Here is a 24,708-nt window from a genome sequence, read left to right as displayed (position 1 = left end):
TTTATATTCAAACATTTTAGATAATACGCTAAGTGTATATATTTGTCTTATGTTTAAAACTATAAAATCGGAATACAATAAAAAAGTTGGGTATAATATTGGTTTAAATAAGCAGGTTTTTATAATCCTGTTTTGTAATCGGTTTAGCCGATTTAACACACAGTTGGTAGTGTTTCCCCAGCCCAATATACCATATGACAATAACCATTGAACTAATGAATAATAGACTGTTTTTAACAAACACACATTTAAAATATCGCGAAGGGTTAATAGATTAATTAACTAAATCTTAATATTTTTATAAGGTAATTGATAGCTGAATCCCATTTGAGCTCATAGTCAATGTAGATTCCAAGGTACATGTATTACCAACCTTTTCAATTTTTTTACATTTACAATTCCGGTTTGCATCAGTACTATAATTATATTATCATGTAAAAATATTTCATAAAGTACAGAGTTCTCCTTTTCCGAAAATACAATATACTTTGTTTTATTCACATTAAGACTGAGTAGATTTAACTGGAGCCATTGATTAATGCAGACGCTAAAGCTTGAGCGTCGCTGCGCCACCTAGTCTAATTTCGGTAGCGAATTGAAATTTCATACTTTTGTTTTATCCCCATTAGCTACTGAAAACTTTCGTTATGCCCCCTTTCGGCGGCCATCCACGACATGTAGAGGATACAAATACGTAATGAAGTCAAAGCTACGAGAACAGGGGGATTAACAGACGTTTGATACACGCTGATCCCACTTAGCAGAAGCTAAGCAAAAGCTTCTGCGTCGCTGGCGCCACCTAGATTCGTTTCAGTATGGCTAACACACTTGTTTTCAAACACGGACAGTAGGCGCCGACTCTTATTCCTGTTTTTCTACACTGCAAAAAAAAGGTTCACTAGTAAATCACTAAAAGCACGCTAAAAGTGCGCAACAAAATCGGATCACTATACACCAAGAGATCACATTTGGAACATAGTACTTCGTGTGTGTGTAACTAGTGTACTATAGTGATCTACAAGCGTGAATAATACGTTCTTTAAGCAATTCAAAAGTGTGTACAGGTGGATCACTAAAAGATCACCAGCGCAACAAAATTGGCTCACTTGCTCACTTAAAGCACACTTAGGAAACACATAAGAGAACACTACTGTTTAAGTGTTTTTTGGTGTGTTTTTAGTGTTCCTGAGTGATCTTGAGGTTTTTTTTGGCATTCTGAAAGTGTTTCAAAAACAGTTCAAAATAGAGCACTAAAAGATCACCTGCGCAACAAAATTGGCTCACTTGTTCAATTAAAGAACACACCGGAAACACAGTAGAACACTTAAACAGTAGAGTTCCCTTATTTCTTTAAGTGAACAGGTGAGCCAATTTTGTTGTGCAGGTGATCATTTAGTGCTCTAATATTGAACGGCATTATTTTTGTTTGCAATTAATTAACGGAATGATATAAGTATCTTTTTCTGCTACTACAGATATATCTAAAAAAATAGTTTAGACCCCGTGCGTTAAAAAATCTTGGTTTTACCGATATAGGTAGGAAATAAATATGTAAGGCAATAGGCCCCTGGCGTAGATTAGATGTCTGGCAGGATTAAAGCTATCCGCAATGAGGAAAAATACCACATGTGGCTCTCATTTTCGTCTGCTTTATTAAGTTTACACTATAGTCCTTGGATAAATTAAAAGTTAAGCAGACGATTTTCAATTTACTTGTATCTTCTCTTTTCATGCACGGGGCCTATAGACGCCGTGCGTAGAAAAACAGGAATAAGAGTCGGCGCCTACTGTCCGTGTTTGAAAACAAGTGTGTTAGCCATACTGAAACGAATCTAGGTGGCGCCAGCGACGCAGAAGCTTTTGCTTAGCTTCTGCTAAGTGGGATCAGCGTGTATCAAACGTCTGTTAATCCCCCTGTTCTCGTAGCTTTGACTTCATTACGTATTTGTATCCTCTACATGTCGTGGATGGCCGCCGAAAGGGGGCATAACGAAAGTTTTCAGTAGCTAATGGGGATAAAACAAAAGTATGAAATTTCAATTCGCTACCGAAATTAGACTAGGTGGCGCAGCGACGCTCAAGCTTTAGCGTCTGCTAAGAGGATATATATAAACAATTTGATGTTACGCTTAGTGTACCAATTGGCACTATAAATTTAAAGTGTTCGAAAAGAGATTATGTGGTGTACCAAATTTTACAACGTGGTGTCCTCAAAGTGATAATTTAGTGTACCAAACCATTGATACTAGTGTTCTAAATGTGTTATGCGTTCTTTAAGGGCACCCTGATCACTTTAAGATCACTGATAGGTGAAACGAGATCACTTATAAGCGATATTTTCAAAAGAGTGAACACTCAGAGATCGTAAAAGCACACATGGGATCACTTTGTAGAACATATACAGATCACATGTATGTGCTACCAATGTGTACAATAGTGATCTTAAGGTGAACGATTTATTTGCAGTGTACGCACGGCGTCTATAGGCCCCGTGCATGAAAAGAGAAGATACAAGTAAATTGAAAATCGTCTGCTTAACTTTTAATTTATCCAAGGACTATAGTGTAAACTTAATAAAGCAGACGAAAATGAGAGCCACATGTGGTATTTTTCCTCATTGCGGATAGCTTTAATCCTGCCAGATATCTAATCTACGCCAGGGGCCTATTGCCTTACATATTTATTTCCTACCTATATCGGTAAAACCAAGATTTTTTAACGCACGGGGTCTAAACTATTTTTTTAGATATATCTGTAGTAGCAGAAAAAGATACTTATATCATTCACGTTAATTAATTGCAAACAAAAATAATGCCGTTCAATATTAGAGCACTAAATGATCACCTGCACAACAAAATTGGCTCACCTGTTCACTTAAAGAAATAAGGGAACACTACTGTTTAAGTGTTCTACTGTGTTTCCGGTGTGTTCTTTAATTGAACAAGTGAGCCAATTTTGTTGCGCAGGTGATCTTTTAGTGCTCTATTTTGAACTGTTTTTGAAACACTTTCAGAATGCCAAAAAAACCTCAAGATCACTCAGGAACACTAAAAACACACCAAAAAACACTTAAACAGTAGTGTTCTCTTATGTGTTTCCTAAGTGTGCTTTAAGTGAGCAAGTGAGCCAATTTTGTTGCGCTGGTGATCTTTTAGTGATCCACCTGTACACACTTTTGAATTGCTTAAAGAACGTAATATTCACGCTTGTAGATCACTATAGTACACTAGTTACACACACACGAAGTACTATGTTCCAAATGTGATCTCTTGGTGTATAGTGATCCGATTTTGTTGCGCACTTTTAGCGTGCTTTTAGTGATTTACTAGTGAACCTTTTTTTCGCAGTGTATACTTGTACCACCTACTCACGACTCACTCGTGAATTCCTCAAAGTTCACAACGATATAACGCATTACGCGTTCAAGATCGTTGAGCGTTTCGTTATCCAGATTTCGAAGCCCATCCATTTGGAGTGGTCTTCTTATCAAATGGTTCGTTTTGGGACAATTACGAACATAGTGCTCTGAGTCTGCTTCCAAAGCACCGCATATGCATTTGGGCGATGGAATATGCTCCAAGTTGAACAGGTATAGTGGGAACTTACCGTGTCCACTTAGGATTTGTGTCAAATAGTAGTTCATGTTGAAACTACTTTTGACCTTAGGAAAGTACTTCTTAGTTACTTTGCCTTTCTCACTGACATCCCACGACTCCTGCCACCTTTTAATCACCAACTTTGTTGGCTTCATTTCCTTCTCCTCTGGAAGATCGGTTGCTGACTTTGCAAGAAAGTCAGCCCTTTCAGTCCCTGCACACCCAGTGTGAGACTTTATCCAAGTAAAATTGACCTGCGTCACCATCCGTTTTAACACCTTACGGATTTTATGGCATAAGCCATGACTGTTTTATGATTGCTTATGGCGTTAATAGCAAAAAGACAATCCGTAAAAACCGTTGCACCATCACCAGGACGTTCACCTTGCGTCCTTAACCAGCAAATACTCTCATGTATTGCTAAGAGCTCGAGAGAAAAAGCATCTACCTTACCATTAATGCGAATGGCCTCGTTATACACTTCCACACCATCCCTGTACACAGCAAATGCCACTCCGGCACCTCTACTGGACAACGAACAGTCAGTAGACACCTCTACCCCATTGCCATTGGGTAGTTGCTCTTTGTTGTTTATAATGCCCCTGACCGCTGGGTGGTCCTCCCACGGGTCGTCTGGGTAGAGGTAGTTACCACATCGTAACTCCACCTCACAGTGCCTGCTCTCTTCTCTGAAAGAGAAGGACCTGAAAACAGCAGCTTCCTGACTTACCACCAGATCTAACGGTTGTATACCGGCAAGGACCCTCAGCGCATCGCTCCACTTAGGCAATTTATCCACGATCACCTTATCCGTGGTTTCGAGAGCACGCCTGGACGTGCCCCAAAATAAATCCTCAGTGCGCTATCCATTACCACATTGAATAGCAGAGGTGCTCTGCATGAACCCTGAGGGCAACCATGGGTCAGTACTCTCCGTAAACAGGTACTACCTGCCCTCACCACCGCCACCCTATCCTTTAGATAGTTAACACATGTCTCATATATGTTTTTGGACACTTAAAGTTCCTTAAACCGTGTAAGATTCCTGGAATCCACACATTGTCAAAAGCACCCTCTATATCTAAAGATATCAGACTGGTGTGACAATTATTTGCCTTGTTATCCCTGATGCGGTTCACCATATTGGTAAGACAGTGAGTCGTTGATCGACCATATTGCTTTTCGCTAAGCAATTTGTTGCTGTGTAGAAAGTAATACAGCCTTCTTGACAACAGCTTACCAAGTACCTTCCCTATAACAGGAAGTAGCGAGATTGGCCTGTAGGCCTTTGCGTCCTGCCTGGCTCTGCCTTCTTTATACAGAAAAACCAACTTAGCAACCTTCCAAAGCTTTGGGAAATATCCCATACTGAGGCAAGTGTTGAAAATCCTGACAAACAACGCTGGGCAAGCTAAGAAAACGATCTTGAAAAGCTCAATGGTAATACCATCCTCACCAGGAGCCTTGCCCTTCTTAATAGAGTTGATAGTCTCCAAGACTTCAACGGTTCATCGTTCTGACTCATGCAGTCTTCGTGCAATGACTCCCTTATTGTCGTATGAGCCTCCTCATCATCATTCAGGGAGTCCTCTTTAAAAAGAGTATCCAACAGAGTAGACCACGTCTCTTCAATGCCTGAGGTTAAAGAACCTTCAGGTTTTTTGATGCAATTTAATGCATTCTTGCACTTGACCTTCTTCGTGGCCAACTTATTAGGTAGGGAGTAAAGATTATCCTTGAAACCTTCGTGCAGAAGTCCTGCCAGGACTTAAGCTTTGAGTCTGCTATAAGTGCTTTATAGCTTTTTGACTCGCGACGGTACTCGACCTTAAGCGCCTCCCGGGCTGCATGGTCCTTGGTTCTTTGGAACCTCCTTCTGAGCGACCGTAACTCCTTCCTCTTCTCACTGAGTTCGCTCGTCCACCAGGGAGTGGACTTATGCCCCTTATTATTACGCAGCTTTGAGCATTCTTTCGAACGCTCAATAATGAGATTATTAATCTCAACTGCATACTTAGAGTACAGCGCCGATTTGATTTGGATTGGCGTCTCACGACAATCACCCAACGGTGGCGCGGCGCAGTAATTTTTCAAAAATTATCGGCGGTGGCCGCGCTAAGAGGTAAAAAGTTCTCATTGTGGGTTGAAATTATGAAACAAAACCACTTTTTTATTTTCTGACAAACTAGCTTTTGCCTCCTACTACCAATTTTGTTTTTCAAGACCTTGTATCTTAGTGAAAAAAGGCCTTTTCCGACCAAACCAACGTTACTTGTAGGTTTTCGAGTATGCTCTACAAGTTCACTTCTTCAACTAGCACCTTTCGGCTATTTTCTTAATAACTTTTTTTGAGAAAATGTCTTGTTTTAGCCTTTTATAATTAAAAAAATTTAAGATTTTGCTTCAGTAATAATTATTTTATCGTAAAGTATAAAGACAAAATTGCTTATTCTTGTATAATATTTTATAATAACAAAGTGTGCAAACAATCAAGCTTACTTTATCATGTCTAACAGATTTCGTTCCGAAGTTGCAAAACAATTACATGTACAGGTTTCGTCGTTGGCGGGTGAATTTGCGTATTCGTATAAGTGAACCAGGCCAAGTAAGACCAGGACCGTTAGCCCGCAGCCAGTGGTCACTATCACGAACCGACGAAGCTTCTTCATGCTAAAATGTTCTACAAAAATAAATAGAAATATAAGACACTCTGAGCGTATTACGTGTTTAGAAGAAAAAAACTTTGCCTGGCTAAAACTAACAAAACAAGCAAGTAATAAAATTTTGGTTGAGTAAGCTCTTGACTCCGAATAACGTCTACCACGGTAATCATTTCACTTTCATACGATAAACTAAAAGGCAGTAGTTCTTGTATTGAAAAAATCCAAATTTTTTACTGATAAAGAATAATAAACCAATTTTCACTATGGAAATAAATAAACCCACAAGAACAATGGGAGTAATGAAATTCAGAATAAAAACCATTTCAAATAGATGGCAATAAAATTATTTTGATGAGAGTCCACACCCCGTTGTGAAATTACTAGGATTGTTATTACTACTGAGATTGTCGAAGATGCGTTGCGTCTGTTAAAAATAGTTTAATTAAATTTTTTGTAATTTAATGAAAATTGTACCTGTTTCAAGACATTTGGAGACTAAAAATATTCCAATTCAATTAGAAACTTTCGTTTAAATAACGGTGACAGTTTGAAACACCTTCGTTTTACGTAAAATGTAATTTACACACTACTTATTCTAATTATATATGGCACTTTTGATACAAGTGATCTTTTTCTTATCTTTATCGTTAAAAAACAAATGATTAGTAAAAGGAATCAATTGGGTCCAAGGAATAATAAATAAACTGCACATTGGCCCGTTTCTCGACGTTTTGGAGGCTGGTTTTTGAGTGCCATTTACCAGAGATAATAAATACGCTGCGCTTTAGAAATGTTAGAGGTCGGCGTTTGAATAATAAATTATACGATTGTTTATATTTATTCATAACCGAGAATTATTCAGAAATATTCGAAAAAAATTATTAATTTTGCATGTTAAACAGTGGAATATTCGTATAAAACAAATAATACTAATTTTAATGATTAATTGAAATTTTTGCGTTAATTTATTTGTTCCGCCGACCTCTAAGAAATGTGAAATTCGCTAAACTTCTAGCGTTAGCGAGCCGTGCAGTTTTTCCGAATTCATTACCCCCTAGGAGGGGTTATACAATCACCGTGTCTGTCTGCCTTCGCATTTTCCGTGCAAAGGTTAATCATTGCGTACGCAATTTCTCGAAATCTCTGCGCTCGCAGTTGCTAGGACTGTCGAAGGGTTGGCCAAACTACCGTGCGACGTAATTAATTTGCGATTGGGTTTGGTCTAGATGGTTTTTTTCGTTAACGCTCACCGTCGCGACAGTTTTAACTAAGTTGGATTGGATATTTAGTTATTGTAATGGAGATTGAGAATGTTGAGTTTGTGTTATGACGGTTGTCGGTGTTGAGTTTGTTGTGTTTGTGTTATGACGGTTGTGGGTGTTGAGTCTGTTGTGTTTGTGTTTGTACGGACGTTTTCTCTTCAACTTCTTCTTTTTGACTTTTGCGACGGACAACCTCTCAACGTCCAATGGCAGGGTTTCCACCAATTGTTCACTGTATTCGTCTCGGAAACAGTATGCGATTTAGTGGCGCCGGCCGGGAATCGAACCTGGGCCTGCTGCGTGCAAGAGATTTACTTTAACCACTGAGCCACCGACGCTTGTTAAGCTGTGGTGTTTTTAAGCTATAGTGTTTTTCTAAAACAGCTTGGCGAAAGTGTTTTAAGCCGTTTTAAAGTTATTAACTTCAATTTTTCCTGTACCATTTTATTTTTTTGATATGTATAAAACTGTCAAATAAGGAAATTGATCAATTTGTAGTTAAATATGATTGTCGTCAGGAATCGAACCCGGGGTACATTCTTATGACGCGGACGTTTTACCGATGAGCCATTGGCGTCTACATCTCTAAAGTTTAAATACCAGTAAAACCGGGATAAAAATAAATGTAATATTTGTTTGGGTGGAAAGATTATAAACACATTACGTAGATGTTTATTTGGTTTTTGTTTCTGTTACTTTAATGTTTGATATTGCATTGGGTGTAGTATAACGTTACTTCTGCGTATTTTGAATGTGTGTGACGTTGAGACAAGGCTAACTTTGTTAAAGCTTTGTTATAAATAAAATGTTTAATGTATTTAGCATCACATTGTTTTATAACTTGGCCATTAGCTTGAAACTCTTTAAGCCGCAACCTGATACATTTTAGATGCACAGAGAATTGGCGCCATTTTACTAGCGCACAGCTCGCGTAGTCTACATTTTTTACGTATGAAATTTTAAAGGTCAAATCTTGTTTTAGCGCAGTCAGCAGAGATAAGAGGGTTAAAGGGTAGAACCTGTGGGTGATCGACTTTGTTAGTTTTTTGTTATTTATTTACGGGTTTTCTTATCGTCTTAAACATAGTTGTAATAATGCAAAGCCGTTTATTTAACGTTTATTGATATACGAGCTGTCGTTTAGTCAAGTGGCTCTATGTGCTTTGTTGATGGTAAGGTTTTTGCTTCTTGTTAATACATTTGGTGTGGATATTTGGATATCTACGATTCCTAATGCAGTCATTGATTTCCTGGGTGTGCGAGTCATTATATGATATTGTAAATTGGACGGCATTGGTCTTTTTCATGCGATATGTGTCACAACGACAACTGGAAGTCTACGAGTCATCCACTACCAGATGTCGAATATAGCTATTCTACGGTATCTTCATCAAGGGCGAGTGTTGAAATAAAATGAGCGTTAAAGATGCGGCAACTATTTCGTAAGCGAGAAAAATACAAATACTTTATTTATAATATTCTGAATAATTTATAATCGGTTGTTTCGTCTCAATTATTTTAATTATAATTAAAATTTTATACCGGGCGGGATAGAACCGGGATTATGGTTTTAGTAAATAACTCTGAATTGCGGGTCATCTCGAGAAATTAATACCACTAGGGACAATTCTTCCGAGAAGAGGTATATTTTGGCTTGCCAACTTGTATTTTCTCAAAGCCACTGGAGAATGGCATACCAGGCTTCGCAAAAAACCATCGAGACGTAAATATTCATTAACGATATTCTTTAAAATATTTTTACCTTCAAATTAACTAATGACGATGAACTACTTTAGGCTAATTTGTTGAACATAACTCGTAAAAGACCAAATATAGCTACCATTGCAGAACCTAAAAATTTGTAATTGATGCCGCAAAAAGGGAAGGTTCATTTAATTGGTATCAAATAATAAAGATTTCTTAAATGACATTATTTCCGTTTTGGCAATAATGATAGTTAAATATTGACAAATTTTTAATTCTATGGTCATGAAAATTTGCAAAATTCTAACTATTTAAATAGTTTGTTTAGAGACGTATTATTCATTTAATTTTTTTAATATTCATTATACTACAACTAGATTGAATATGAAAAAATTTATCAATGCATAAATTAGCATTATTACAAATTTGAAAATAAGGGTGGTACAAAAGACTAGTTTTCAATACTGTAACTAAAACATGTTATTATTTCTTTTGAAGTTCCAAATCTATTCCAATTAAGAATCGCTTAACTAGACTAATTTAATATCATGATGCTTAGAATACTGACTATTTACATTGACTAGCATAACACATAACACTACTTTCCAAATCCAAGTAATTCGACTTATTTGATCTTGTGAATAAATTTCTAATATTAATACTATCATTAGTCAGGAGCGGATCCAGGCCATCAAGTAAGGAGGGGCGATCATGGGCGTTCAAAAGTCGTCTGCTATTTCTTCACAAATTTAGTTGGCAGGTATTAAAGTAGATGGCGCTATCGTTTCTAACCTCGAAGCCTATTTGAAAATGTAACGTGGAGCTCTCATTTTCGTTTGCTTAAACGAAGTACTTTCTACAACTAGAAAGTCTAGTATACTCTAGTCTCTCTCTAAAATGTGAAAACACGTAAAGAGTAGATTGAAAAGGCAGAACAAGTAACGTGTTTAGCTGCCGCTTTAGGCAGTTAGGAAAGTTTTGTTATGTTTTTTCAAGTATTCTAAGGGGGGGGGGGCGATCGCCCCATCGCCCCCCCCCTATGGATCCGCCCCTGTCATTAGTAGCATAATTGCTTTAATGACCTTATATTTTGGTATTGTAATTTTTCTAATAATACTATCGTCAACCTACAATTTGGACATGCAAAAAAACCAAGTAGTATATAATCATATTGGTAGTAGTATATTTAAGCTTGGACATATTTTAGACACTATGGTTCTCTATGCTGAACTAAATCTTGACTGCGCAGTAGCTCTGAAAATCAGTGCCATGAAACGTTTGATAATTGTCATACTTATTGTTTTGGTATTACTTATGATATTATTTGAATTGGCTTTTATGACGTTTAAGAAAGAGCATTTGATCTTCTGGTTACATTGAAAAGAAAATCCATAAAGCTATTTTGGTTTACATTTTCGAAAAGATGGTGTAATACTATACAACGGATGAAGTGGTTTTAAAGATCCCGGCATCCGCTGTATTGGATACAAATATAGATGGCGCCTCCCTATCCTGATTCGTGATGGAGCTTTCTAGAAGCCGGAAACCATGCGTATATAAATAAGGAAGTCAGTCGTTTTGTTGATGTAAAGAAAATTAGTTTTAATCTAAGTAGTTAAGTTAAATCAACGAATCAATTAGAGGATGGAGTATCTGTTAATGTAAAGATAAAACTTTAATTTTTCATTTGGACCAAAAGAAAATACATTATCTATCATAACCGATTTAATTTTATTTTGAGCATATTCAGGTATAACTTCGTAAGGATTTTTAAACGCATCTTCACCGTAACTTCTTAATCCAAGTGACAGACGATAACAATTCTATAATTCCCTGCGCGGTACTGATGAGCTCCAAAAAGATCGAAACGTGTCTACCGCTTAAAATTCTGGCTATTTTAATTCCATTTGAATTGGTTTTTGACTCTAAGATCTATTTGGTCCGAGTTTCAAATTTTTACTTTATTATCGTATGTAGTAATATCAAAAAAATTCGTAGGAGGGATAAAAACAGGGGCTTTGGGAAAGGAACAAAAGTCTATTTTCGGGAACCCCTTGTCACTTAACCTAACCTAACCTAACCTATCAAACTTCTCGACGCGGTTGCGTTAAATAATAATTGTGATGTTCAGTAACGGCCAATAATTTGTATTTCGCCCCAAAAAATTTACATGCTGTACTTGCATACAAACAATATTAAATTTTTTAAAATACCACCAAAACATTCCCAATTAATAACTTTCAAAACGGTCCCGTGTGATGGATGACCTACAAGTTCGTATTTACTAAAGTAAAGTGTACTATAGTCTGAAAAAAAATTAAATTCGTCACGTACCCTGTTATATCCTTGAAACTCATAAATTCAGATATTTATGAAGAATCATACCATGGCTATAAATTGAAATTGTTGCTAGAAAAATTCTTTCAAATGGGATTCGGTTGAATAGGCATACTCCGATGCTTCAGGCTCCTCGGAGGAAGAACTGGCAATGTCGCGTTAGCGAGGAAGCGCACTCACGAATTCATTTCACATCCAATCTTTATCGCAAACTCAGGTTCACGCGATTTTATCGAGAGCGGTCTGCGCGACCTGAATTGGGACTATGTCCCAATGGTCGCCACGTGAATTTACTTTTTGATTATCAGGTCCAATCATAGCTGAAGGTGGAGCTGTCCCCGACCAATGGTCAAAAGGGGTAAGAAATTTAAAACCACCGGTAAACGCGCACAACACAAAACTTTGCAATTGACAGATATCTACGATGGCATTTAGGCAGGGTGGCACTGGCATCTCTAATCTAATTTATCCTAACTAAGAATTTCCCCGTGCACACTAGAAATCACAGCAGTTCCCCTTATATATTTCAATTTAATATTAATGTTAAAAATTTTTAATGTTTAAACATTTACTTCAATTCGTTCTCTTGTGTACGGCAATATTTCAAACAACTTGTATATTTTTCCGTTCTTTTTATCGCCAATATTCCCCAAGGTCGTTTTACTTTTTCCCCACTCCCTAGCTGGTTTAAAGTAACCCCCCCCTTTCCCCCACCGTCTTATGAACTATAGCCCGCTTTCGCTGGTCAATCCGTTCTTGGAAAACCTACTCAGCCCCCCCCCCCCCCCCCCATTTTCTCGGGCATTACCTTTTTTGTTTAGTAAACCAAAAACGGATCTTTTTCTCACTTCCAACGGGTCATACGCGCCCAATTTTCCTTCCCGCGAGTTTGGAGAATAAAGAGTACATGTATGTTACCAGTCGCGGCGAAATTTAGTAAGATTACTGTAATTTTTAATTATTGCCCTCCAGTTTATTAAAGTTATTGTTTTTAAATAAATCCGTTTCGATTTCAATACGCGTTACTACGATATACGATCCCACTCGATAGGACCTTTAGAAATTCAGTAAAACCAAATTTTCATCCCCTCAGTGTTATCGAATTGGCATCGACAGGTACCCTTGGTATGGCATTTTTTTCTAGGCACCGGATTAAGCTCGAGGGGAGTCAAGTTAAGTAAAGAAGGGCGCGAGAAAAAACCTCTTCCTCAAGAAACGATTTCTAAAACCTGGTTAAAACTAGAATTTCCAATTTCGGTATTTAATCCTAATTTTACGTTATATACCAATTTTTGCGTTACAGCACGGCAATGGACGCTTCAATAAAAGATCCTCGGTTTTTACTCCCCTCTCCTAATTCATCTTTGAAGGAACTATTTCCGGTCGGTCGGTTAAATGTTAGAATGGCTAGTCAAAATGTCATATTTAAGCCAATGGAGACGCGTTTTTGCCCTCATGAGAATTTCGCGTCAGATAAGAAACGCGTCGGCTCACGTGTATAAGGAATATACTAATGTTAATTTTCGATAATATATTTTAAGGTAAAATATATAATGTTACTAAAACTAAGTATAAGAAGATAATATTATTATTATTATCATCCTCTTATGGTATAAATAATTAAAATTATACGGAATGTTTTTATATTACCGGGCAATTTTAAGGCTTCTCATGGAGGCAGAGTTAATTCATTTCGTATAAAATTATCTTTTTTAAAAAGATGAAAACTAATTCCTTTAGAACTAAACCTATTACCTTTGCAGTGCGGTATGCAACAAGTGTTTCCTTTTAACCAGGTAACGTTTTTGCCATGTTAAGGCTTAGCAAAGAACCGATGTTATGTTCGAGAAAATTTTCCAGCTTTCTAATATTTCAAAAAGCACTATATAAATAGTAACTTATGAGTCCTGGCTGTCGGAAATATTACTTCTTGGCAATTTCTGGGAAGATGTTTTATTTAAGCACCTATTCCATTTATGTCAATCGCCCTGAAAGCAGTGGCGTAGCTACGGGGGAGCAGAGCCCGCAATGCGGGCGGGCCCACGGTCCTAGGGGGCCCATTCAAAATTTGGACAATACATTTGAAAAATACTAATTGTCAGTCACTGAATTCACTGAGTAGCTCTTGCTTATGGGGCGCCAAACCGGAAAAAACTAAACAAGATAGTTCTAGATATATTTCAGTTTTCTAGGAATATTTCAAGCGTTCTAGACACATTTCAAGCGTTCTAGACCCATTTCAGTTTTCTAGACACATTTCTGTTTTCTAGACCCATTTCAGTTTTCTAGAGCCATTTCAGTTTTCTAGAGCCATTTCAGTTTTCTAGAGCCATTTCAGTTTTCTAGACACATTTCAGTTTTCTAGATACATTTTACGAAGTTCTCTCTAGATAGGTATTTTACGCGACGTTCTCTCTGGATATTTTACGAATCTCTCTAGGTATTTTACGCGACGTTCTCTCTGGATATTTTACGAATCTCTCTAGGTATTTTACGCGACGTTTTCTATGTAGTTTAGGGTTAGGGACTTCGAAAACTTTCGCCTTCGCCAGTGAGAGAGAGGGAAAACTGCATTCAACGGTTTCAGCCGCGTATTCAACTGAACGATCGCGCTTACCAAAAGAACGCGTCGTCGCGGGGACTGATAAATACATCTTAGATAAAGACTATAGATGGCAGACACGGGCTTCCATTTTGGAGGATCGAATGGTACTGGTACCGTTGCGGTGGTATTTATTATCTGAAGTCTTTAACCTTTAATAGGTGTGACGTAATCCATAAGGTCATAGATAAGTCTGAGAATTAGCTGAAATCTTTGAAGCAACCCGCGGCTTGATTAAGGGTACTTTAATATCGAATAAAGAATGTTGGTTTTTAGTGTTGTTTAAACTTAAAATTAGCTATTTTCTTGACCTAATTTTGGGTTAGCTGTGGGCTGGTGGCGACTCATTCGCAATTTTGTCGAAAACTGTTTGTTACCTTTCTTTGAGTAGGTACATTTAATTAACCCTCCAGAAATAAAAGCTTTTTTAAGGGTGAAATTAAGAACCTTTAACAATGAGCAAAGTTTAAATTTAGAGAAACCCGTCAGTCTATCGAGATCGAAACGGAACGAAAATTCAAAAGCTATTTCGGGATTTTGAAAGCGATTTCGGAATTTTCAACGTACGTGGTTTCGAGTTTTTGTGTGAATTTTCAAAATCATTCTAAACGATTTGATGATTTTGAGATTTTGACGTTGATTTCAAGATTTTTAAAATCAACCTTTTGCGATGTGTACGGGATTTTGGCCAATGTCGGTGCCCTCGGACTAAATAATGATATGGACTACAAGACTAGTACAAATGCGTATCAAAACGGCCAGCACGAGAATCTATAACATTTAAATTAACGCGAGCATTGCTATTGGCTACAATAGTATCACGTGACCCATTTGTTTTGTATTCCGACCGCCTAGCTCTCATTAAAGCAAATCGCGGTTTGGTGTAACTCTATTTTCGTTTAATGGAGGTCACCACCGTAGAAATCTAAACAATCACTGCCCTAATCTGCTATTGGTTCAAATTAGGACACGTGTACCAACAATTGGTTACAATATCTTAGAAAGTAGAAATTGGTAAAATGGGTATATGCCGACCAAGAAAATAGCTAATTTTAAGTTTAAACAACACTAAAAACCAACATTCTTTATTCGATATTAAAGTACCCTTAATCAAGCCGCGGGTTGCTTCAAAGATTTCAGCTAATTCGCAGCTTATCTATGACCTTACGGAAGTGAAGAGAAGCACATTATAGACTTGTAAAAATCCAGCTGAAGAAGGAGGAACAGTTCCTCCGAAACGTAGGATTTTTCAAATAAATAAATTGTGAATTTTAAAACCGTTTTAAGTCTCTTTTCATTTATGACCTTATGGATTACGTCACACCTATTAAAGGTTTAAGACTTCAGATAATAAATACCACCGCAACGGTACCATTCGATCCTCCAAAATGGAAGCCCGTGTCTGAGATGAATTTATCAGTCACCGCGACGACGCGTTCTTTTGGTAAGCGCGATCGTTCAGTTGAATACGCGGCTGAAACCGTTGAATGCAGTTTTCCCTCTCTCTCACTGTTGAAGACGAAAGTTTTCGAAGTCCCTAACCCTAAAATACATAGAAAACGTCGCGTAAAATACCTAGAGAGATTCGTAAAATATACAGAGAGAACGTCGCGTAAAATACCTAGAGAGAGCTTCGTAAAATGTGTCTAGAAAACTGAAATGGCTCTAGAAAACTGAAATGGGTCTGGAAAACTGAAATGGGTCTAGAAAACTGAAATGGGTCTAGAAAACTGAAATGGGTCTATATAACTGAAATGGGTCTAGAAAACTGAAATGGGTCTATAAAACTGAAATGGGTCTGGAACGCTTGAAATGTGTCTAGAACGCTTGAAATATTCCTAGAAAACTGAAATATATCTAGAACTATCTTATTTAGTTTTTTCCGGTTTGGCGCCCCATACTTGCTTCTTAAAAATATCCCAAAGTAATAATTTAGTTATGTATTAAGCTTCTTTGTCTCGGCTATGACTTCTATCCTAAAGTTCATACAAATTTTATTACGCCGGAGCCGGACGAACGTCTTCGCGTTTTTAGTCGTTGCTGATTTATCTTCTTTGTAGAGTAACTAAGTATTAAGTTCGTGCATTGAATTCCGCCGTGGCAGTCAGGCAGTGACCTCACTCAACATCGTCTGCTTGCGCTCGTTGCAAATTTCATTATTATTTTAATCTTTGACAAACAATAATCTATAAAAAGTGATATTAAGTTTTATTAACAGTAAATATCGAGGAGAAAAATTTTCACACAGAATTTGAAGGTACTGATAGCTCAACATCACAGAAGAAACATAAAAGTGGGGCAGAAAAGCGAAAACTTCGCCAAGAGAAAGATGAAAAATTGCAAAAAGAATTGAATAAAATTCCCAAGTTAACGGACTTTTTCACAAGGTCAGCCGATTCCAAGCCTGATGATAAAGTCAGTGGTACAGCTACCGATCTTAATTTATGCAAAATTACCCATGACGAGACATCAGGGCACGAAACAGATTTTAAAAAAGACGCAGACACCACTGAATTTCGCAAATCAATTGAAATCTTGGACGTAGGACAAAGGCTGGAATCGCCCGAGTTTTTAGACTTAGCTGAAACGAGTAATACTGCAGGAAATCAATCAAATGATATTAATTTTCTTTCCAAAGAAAAATATCCAACGGATTTGGGACATTACATCGGCATCATAAATGGCACACGACTTAAAAGGGTTATCATTGATCACGGACCCTGCAGACCAGAAGGCCCATTTCCTAGAGATTGTAAAGGTAGGTCATTTTCATCGTCATATTACCGAAAGACCACTAAATCCGGTCTACAATTTGAAACCTCTTGGTTATGTTATTCTCCAAAACTCGATGCTGCATATTGTGAGCCTTGCTGGCTTTTCGCTAAAAATAAGTATATTTCGTGGTGTAACGGTTTGCGTGATTGGCAAGGTCTTTCAAAAGCCATTAAAAGACATGAAATTCCTTCTAGTCACATTGACTCTTGCTTTTTAAAAGAGCACTGGTATAGAAACATAACTTTAGAAATCGACGCGCAACTTGAAAAGGCTTTGCGTAGTAAAACTGTCTTTTGGCGTCAGGTTTTGGAACGTTTGTTTAAAATAAGCTTGAAGCTCGCTAAAAGTGGAATCGCGTTCAGGGGTCATAGAGAAACAGCTGATTAGAAGATACGTACAATGGTAACTTCATGTCTGACGTACAACTTCTTGCAGAATATGACCCAGTTATGAAGCAAGTTTTAGATATTCCTAAAGGCAAGATTAATTATCTCAGCCCTCAGATACAAAATGAAATTATTCAATGCTTAGGGCAAAACCTACGAAACATTTTAGTGGAAGAGATAAAAAACGCTCCCTTTTTTCAATAATTGTTGACAGTACCCAAGATATTACCAAGGTTGACCAACTAAGTATTTGTTTTCTTTACGTAACCATTGCCAACGATTCCAATAAACAATTAAATATCCGAATTAAAGAAACTTTTCTTGGATTTTATGACCTTAAAGACCGAACAGCAGGTGGTGTAGTCTCAAACATTTTGAACGAAATGGAAAAAAATGGAATAGATTTAAGAAAATGTCGGGGTCAAGGTTATGACGGAGCAAGCACAATGAGTGGGGTCTATTCTGGGGTACAAAGCCGCACAAGAGCAATTCAGCCGAATGCCTGTTATGTCCACTGTGCGGCGCACAACTTAAACTTAGTTATCAACGACACCGTATCTGGTTCAAGCGAAATAAGAGATATATCGAACTTTTTCGCTATTTTGCAGGAGACTTACACATTTTTCGGACTAAGTCTTAACCGTTGGGAATTATTGGCATCCTTTACAGGAGAGTCCACGATTAGGATTAAAAGATTGAACCCGACGCGCTGGTCTGGTCGTCTCCTTTCACTCTTGGCTATTCGGGAACGTTTCGTTGACATTCTTAAAGCGCTCACGAAAATTATTTTGGAAAGCAAGAAAAAGGATGAAAGAGACGAAGCTTTAAGAATAAAAGAGACAATGGAAACATTCGAATTTGTAATATTGTCCTAAGTTAATCTAGCGTCGAAAGTTTTGCAATCAAAAGATATTGACTTATTAAGAGCATTACAGATTTTATCAGATTGTAGAGAAAATTTAGAAAGTTTGAGAAACAATTACGACCAAGTTAAATCTGAGGCTACAGATATCGCCAAAAAATGGAATATAGTACCAACGTTCAAAGAGAAACGACAAAAAAAAACCAAAAGACATTTTGACTAGTTAGCCGAAGATTTCCGGTTTTCCAACAGTGAACATCTTTTCTAAGTTTCGGTATTCAATAAAGTTACGGATTTAATAATTAATCAAATTAAATCTCGTTTCGTTGGCGCTAGAACAATTGCCGAAAGGTTTACATTCCTGCAACCCAAAATGTTGGTTTTACAATCAAAGAAGATCTACTAAAAAAAATCGGAAGCACTTCAAGAGCAATACGAAGAAGACCTATCTGACGCGTTGCCGATGCAACTGGTACTATTCGTCAATACACTTAGAGACAAAATTGCAACTATTTCCACGATTAGAGAGCTAACTAATTTAGCAATGATAACATACTCCGAAATGAGTAGCACTTTTAGTAAAGTCTGTTCCCTTTTGATACCAGTAACATCGGCCTCCGCCGAAAGATCATTCTCAAAATTAAAGATAATTAAAAATTATCTGCGAAACAAAATGTCTCAAGAACGGCTTTCAGCACTGGCTTTACTCAACATTAAAGCAGAACGTGCCTCCGATATGAACATAAATAATTTAATATACGACTTTGCTTCAAAAAAGGCTAGAAGAAAATCGTTTTAATGTACCTCTGTTTTAAAATAAAATCATTAACGTAAATTCCATAAAAGGGCCCATGGAGTCTAGTTGCTGGCGGGCCCAAAATCCGAAGCTACGCCACTGCTTGAAAGTTTAATAGCGGAATTCCCACGAATTCTCGCAAATAAAATAAAACATATCAATAAGAAAGTATTGGCAACTTGATAGGCAAACCTCAACGTTTTGGGTAAAATAGATGGAAATGGGTCCTTACTTTAAAGAAATAACAATAGGTGAGAGAGGGCGAGTCGCTAAGCGCAATGAAGACGAACCCGCGGAACGGCAAGAAGAAAACGAAATGAGAACCGTGGCCAGAGGTTACAGAACGACCACCGATAGAGAGGGATCTAAGAAGGGGTAACCCCGTTAACCTGCCAGCTAGACGGCCAGCATCTAGGCAGGGAAGGTTCTTGGAGGTATAATTCTGAGAATTTTTAAATGTCTTTAGGAAGATACCCAGAGTCGTTAAGTTTAGAATGTAAGAAAAGTTAAATAATTTGAATGTTTAAATTAAATATTAAGGCTGTTGATTTTATGCATTACACTCCGACTTAATTTGCGCAAGTGGAAACGCCACTAGCCAATAACCTTTTAGATAACTTCACGAGTTAAATTCAAGTTTTAACGATCGAGTTACGATATTACAGAATAATTTTATTAACAACAACAGAGACGAGAGAAAAGGTGTAATTTCGGTATTGACTCATCGAGTCCCGCCTATAAAACAGAAGGGGTCGTTGGTCCGAGACCGTGGCGGTATCTGTGCCACGATTCAGGCGTATCTATTCATTTGAAAAAGGGCGCGTTTCGGTCTCTAACATAAGAATCAAGTGATCAGTAGAATTGTTCCCCATTTCCCCCTTTGTAAAGTAACCAGGGTTAAAATCTGAAATAGCCAGTAAAACATAGAGAAAAATTCTCGGAAAAAATGTTTTCGAGGAAAAGTTAAAAACAGGTCACCTTGATGTTGAGAGCTTATCCTCGAAGCTCGTTCCGCTTCGTATGTTTATACTGTTAGCGTTATATTTTCATTCGTATTTACCATCGCATTATCTTTTAAAGAGTTATTTTCTGTAAAGGATTAATTGTCACCAATTTAATTTTAGTGTCTTAAATTTTAGTGTTAATTGTGAACTGTTTGCCTTCGCTCTTTCGAGCTTAAAATGCCCAAGTTTTTGAATGCAGGGACTGATCCCATTGAAAAACATTAGATATATATTAATTATTGAATCTATGGTCGACTTTGAATATGGGCTATAACAGCCGTAACAATCGCTGTATTTTTGCAAATAAAGAATTTTACCACCAGCGCAGCGCTAGTTATCCTCAAAATATTTTCATTGGCGCCAATAGAAATAAGTGACTATTTTTGACGAAAAACTTAATTTTTCAAAAAGGTTTTTATAATTTTATTCAATGAAAGAGTAAAATCATATTTTAGTTCTGTTTGAATTATATTTTACCATTTAAATATTTTTAATATGCAATTTATATTTTGAAATAATATAAATAAAACTTGCGTATCACCACTAGATGCGGCTAGCAACTTACACAATATTGCTCAATAATACAATATCAAAAACACGTGAATGCTTGACCAATATTATTATAGGACACGAAATGTAGGTAATTATATTGTACAGTCTTAAAATTAAATGTAATGCAAGTTGATTATATTTCTGAATATTAAATGAAACTGTTTCTAAAGTAGAGTGGTAAAGCAGTGTATTAGAATTATTAACTTGAATGTTTATCAACAAAAGTATCCTTCCTTACTGAAGTTTGTTCTTTTCTGGACACATGCTTATTATATACAATATCTTTTACTTTTTCATATTTAGGAGAAATTGTGTTAGATATGTTATCAAGAACAGGCGGGATCAATGATTGTTGGTTGCTATTAGTTTTGAATGATCTGAACTAAAGCAATAAAATACTGGACACAGCTCAAGCTTTGGCAAAAGGCATGTTTTACATCGCATACTACTTGAGAACTGAAACTGTAAGGATATGCTCTTTGTTTGAAGGTAACTATTATTGATACAAATGATACAAATGAAACAAATGGATGGCTTGGGTAATTAAAATTCCCCTATTTGATTTAAAAAAATCCAGTAAAGGAGAGCAGTGACTTGGCTAGGAAATATTTTCAACGCAGGAACTACAAAAGTCTTTCTTTTCTGTTTCCCTCAAAAATAGCCTGACAAGTAAGCTACACTTGCTAATTTTAATGTGGGACTAGAGTTTCGGGAAGAATTAAAAGTGCGTCGAAAATTTGAGACTGACTACACAGTCATCTGCATATCCAGGCATTCTATTTAAGATTGTTTACTTTAAAGGCCGACTACATAAATCTTCGGTTTACTCTGTCTTTCACTGGAAGTAGGCTGACTGCATGGCACATGTGTATTGCAGTAAGCCTACTTCCAGTGAAAGACAGAGTAAACCGAAGATTTATGTAGTCGGCCTTTAAGGGCTATTGGTTCCTAGTACAACTTGTTTTTCCACGACCGAACCAGATTTATTTTTAAATATTTGACTATGCTCTACAACTTTTCCATTGCAACATTTTGTGTGACACCTACCGGTGAAAAAATAAATTAAAAAAAAACGCGAAAAATCGTTTCATAAGACTATCGAACAAATCGAGACACTTTATATACATTTCATTAAGGGGGAAGAATACAGTAAAAGCCTCTTTTTCGTTCAAGCTGAACGTTTTTGCTTTAACAATTACATAATTTAATTTAATTTTTCTTATTAGGCTGAGCCTTCCTGTAGTGCTTAAAATCATTTTGATAATTCTAATATTAATAGTTAACGAGATATAAGGTCCTAACTAAAGGGTAGTTTGGGCGCTTGCCCAACTTGTTTAGCTCCAGGGGTCCGAATTCAAACGTAATAACCTAATTACTTTTAAATTTAAAATTGTCAAAATAATTTTAAGCACTAAACAAGAGGCTGTTCTACACTTAAATATTAATTTTAAGATAAAATACAAAATTAAAAGAGTTCAGCTTGAAATAGCGCGAAAGTAGACAATGGCCACTGTAGTCTTCCCCCTTAAATAAAGATCTGAAATATGCAAACTGAAACATTTTTTCCATGCATTTGAAACATATTTATATCAACAGTAATCGATAAAAATTGTATTTTTAACCGTGAATCTCTGTCCTAGATGAGTTCAATAAGCTACATTGTTATTTTGCTGCGACTATGACAGCTTGTCAAAACTGCCAAAACAGAGAGAGCGAATGCCCTTAATGTGTTTTTGGTTTTATAAACCTTAACGAATTTTTTCCCAAAATTTCATAGTTTCATCACAAAGTGCACGATTTCATATAAATACACCCGCTATCTTCTAGACTAAAATACGTAACGGAGGTTTGGAAGAACAAAATGAAATTACATTTTTATATACTTACTTAAAATAAAATTTGAAAGAAGACACGCGAAATAAGCTTTACAATCGAAATGAATTTGATTTCCACGCTTTCGCCTTGTATTAAAATGTAATTTTTAAGGATACCTCGCTCCCCTAGTGGAAGTTTTTATAATCGCTTATTTGAATGGGATTTGAAATTATTTTAACGTCCGCTTTAGCGCGGGAGCGCGTGTCCAAAGTTGGCCGTGCACGTACAAAACTAGGCTCTCTACTATCTCTATAATCGTAGAATAGAGACGTTTGTGCGCAGAATTATTTTCCTTATAACTAATAATTTAAAATCGTAACATTTTTAAGTTAACTAGGATGGCATTTCTATTACGTGAAAAAATCATGTATTCAGCCATCGATAACTTAAAACTAGACTTTTTCTCATTCGCTTTTCTTTTGATGTACACAGTATTTAAAGAATAAAAATACGACCAAATAAGGCTAAATGTACTTTTAAAAAATAATAAAAAATTACAATACTGACCCAAACAAGAAGAGATAATGCAAATTAGAAAAATAAACGTTTGCTCCGATGGGACATTTGCCGGTGAAGTGGTGATCGACGGTGAATCGACTGGAGCTTCAAGAAGAAGCGATTCCCGCTCTCACTTTTTTCACTTTTCAATAATTAAAATGGAGCATTGCTTGTAGTAAGTAATAACTTTGATCAAGTTTAAATCACAATATGGTAATGGAATCACGCCCAAAAAGCCATCTAACGCCCTTTTTTCTTCATGACGTGGCAACAACTGTTTCGTACGTAACACGTTGCGTATAACGTTCGAAACCTATACATCGTTATCTTAGCAAAAAACGATAAAGAAAATATAGCTTTAAAGGAAAAGCAACGATAATTAAAAGTGCACAAAAATTATTTATTTAAATATAGTGGTCTTTTTCTTTTAAACTATAGTTATGGTCAAAGTAGATTAAAATATGGTAAAAAGGGCTTAATCATGATTAAAATTAATCAATGATGATTAATATGTTATAAAGGACTTAATCATGATTAAAATGAATCAATCTGATTAATATGGTAAAAATGATTCAATCACGATTAAAACGATTCAATGATAATTAAAATGATTCAATCAATATTTAAATGATTCAATTAAGACTAAAATGATTCAATCAAGATTAAAAGGATTCAATCAAGATTAATATGATTCAATATAGATTAAAATGATTCAATACAGATTAAAATGATTCAATATAGATTAAAATTATTCAGTCATGAGTAAACTGATAAAATTGTGTCTGCGACCAGTTTGTTTCCTTTCTGTCCAGTTGATTAGTGGTTCAAGTTGTGAAGCCTGGAAATTGTCGGCTTATGTGTAAACCATGTACGATAGTTAAACTATAAAAAAATATTTATTATTATATATATAAATAATTACGAAATGTTACAAGGCATGGCTACTAAGTAAATTCTCTAGAAGAGATAATAGGAAAGATGTGACTGGTTAGGTCGCACTCCCTACCCAAGAGAGAGAGTCCAGTGTCCCGACGTCTCTTATATAGCGGGCCCCTCGGATGACGCTACCGGTCTCCAACCTAATTGGCTGGAGAAGAAGCCCGCCTAGAGATCTTTGCGGACTCACTGTGGTGCAATAGTATGCGTCATCGGTATTTTATCCCGCTCTTAACCCTTCGGATCAGAAGTCGCCACTTTCGGAGAATTCCAAAGGTGGACGACGCGAGCGATTATGAGTCATCCCTACCTTTCCCAGCGATGGCCCAAAACAACGAGATAACTCTCTCAAGTAAAGGGAAAGACTGTTTGGGACAAAGCCTACATTTGCGGATGCAAATGCGGGCTTTACAAAGTTTAAAGGTCTTTGTTAAGATGATTTTAAAGTAACAACTTTAATTTTTGCAACTTTATTTACACCATTACACGATTGTGGAGATTATAAAATAGTAGTAAAATTAAGAGATTTAAGAGAACGATTTAAGCTCCTTCCTCTTCAAGACAAATCATTTAGGTAGATCATTGTTTTCCGAAAACGTACGTCTTCCGAGATCATTGTTTTCCGAAGCGATAAAATAAGTGTTTTACCTTGGGGTCCAAATTTGAACATGATGCAGGTGGTTTGTCTCAAGTTAGTTATTATCTTGACAGTAGAAGTAAATACATTATTGTATTTATTATCCGAAAGAATTGTTAAATGATATCAGAAAAGTTGAAGTGTGTCTTATCTTACGAACAATGTCCAACGAACTATTAGAGTTAGATAAAGCCGTCGATAATAAACGCGTTGGGTGTACGTT

At 36.5% G+C, this 24,708-nt stretch overlaps 1 protein-coding gene across 3 annotated transcripts in view; it reads right to left on the bottom strand.

Moving 5' to 3' along the window:
- LOC149937234 (alpha-(1,6)-fucosyltransferase-like) overlaps positions 1-23,207 on the bottom strand; it is a 51,448-nt gene extending 28,241 nt beyond the window's left edge. For 2 of the 3 annotated variants that reach the window (XM_090152809.1, XM_090152808.1), the window contains exons 1-2: positions 22,922-23,207; positions 6,096-6,276 (exon numbers count right to left, since the gene is read on the bottom strand). In XM_090152809.1, the coding sequence (XP_090008935.1) occupies positions 6,096-6,265 (170 nt within the window). In that variant the 5' untranslated portion in view covers positions 6,266-6,276; positions 22,922-23,207. The remainder of the gene's footprint in view (positions 1-6,095; positions 6,277-22,921) is intronic. The other variant, XM_090152807.1, reaches the window with a different exon arrangement.
- Between the last annotated feature and the right edge of the window lie 1,501 nt (positions 23,208-24,708).

The sequence above is a fragment of the Leiobunum rupestre genome, chromosome 7, assembly GCF_980474605.1.
Source record: "Leiobunum rupestre chromosome 7, qqLeiRupe1.1.hap1, whole genome shotgun sequence".
Classification (NCBI taxonomy): domain Eukaryota; kingdom Metazoa; phylum Arthropoda; class Arachnida; order Opiliones; family Sclerosomatidae; genus Leiobunum; species Leiobunum rupestre.
The sequence above is the reverse complement of the archived record's forward strand: the minus strand, read 5'-3'. Positions and strand labels throughout refer to the sequence as shown.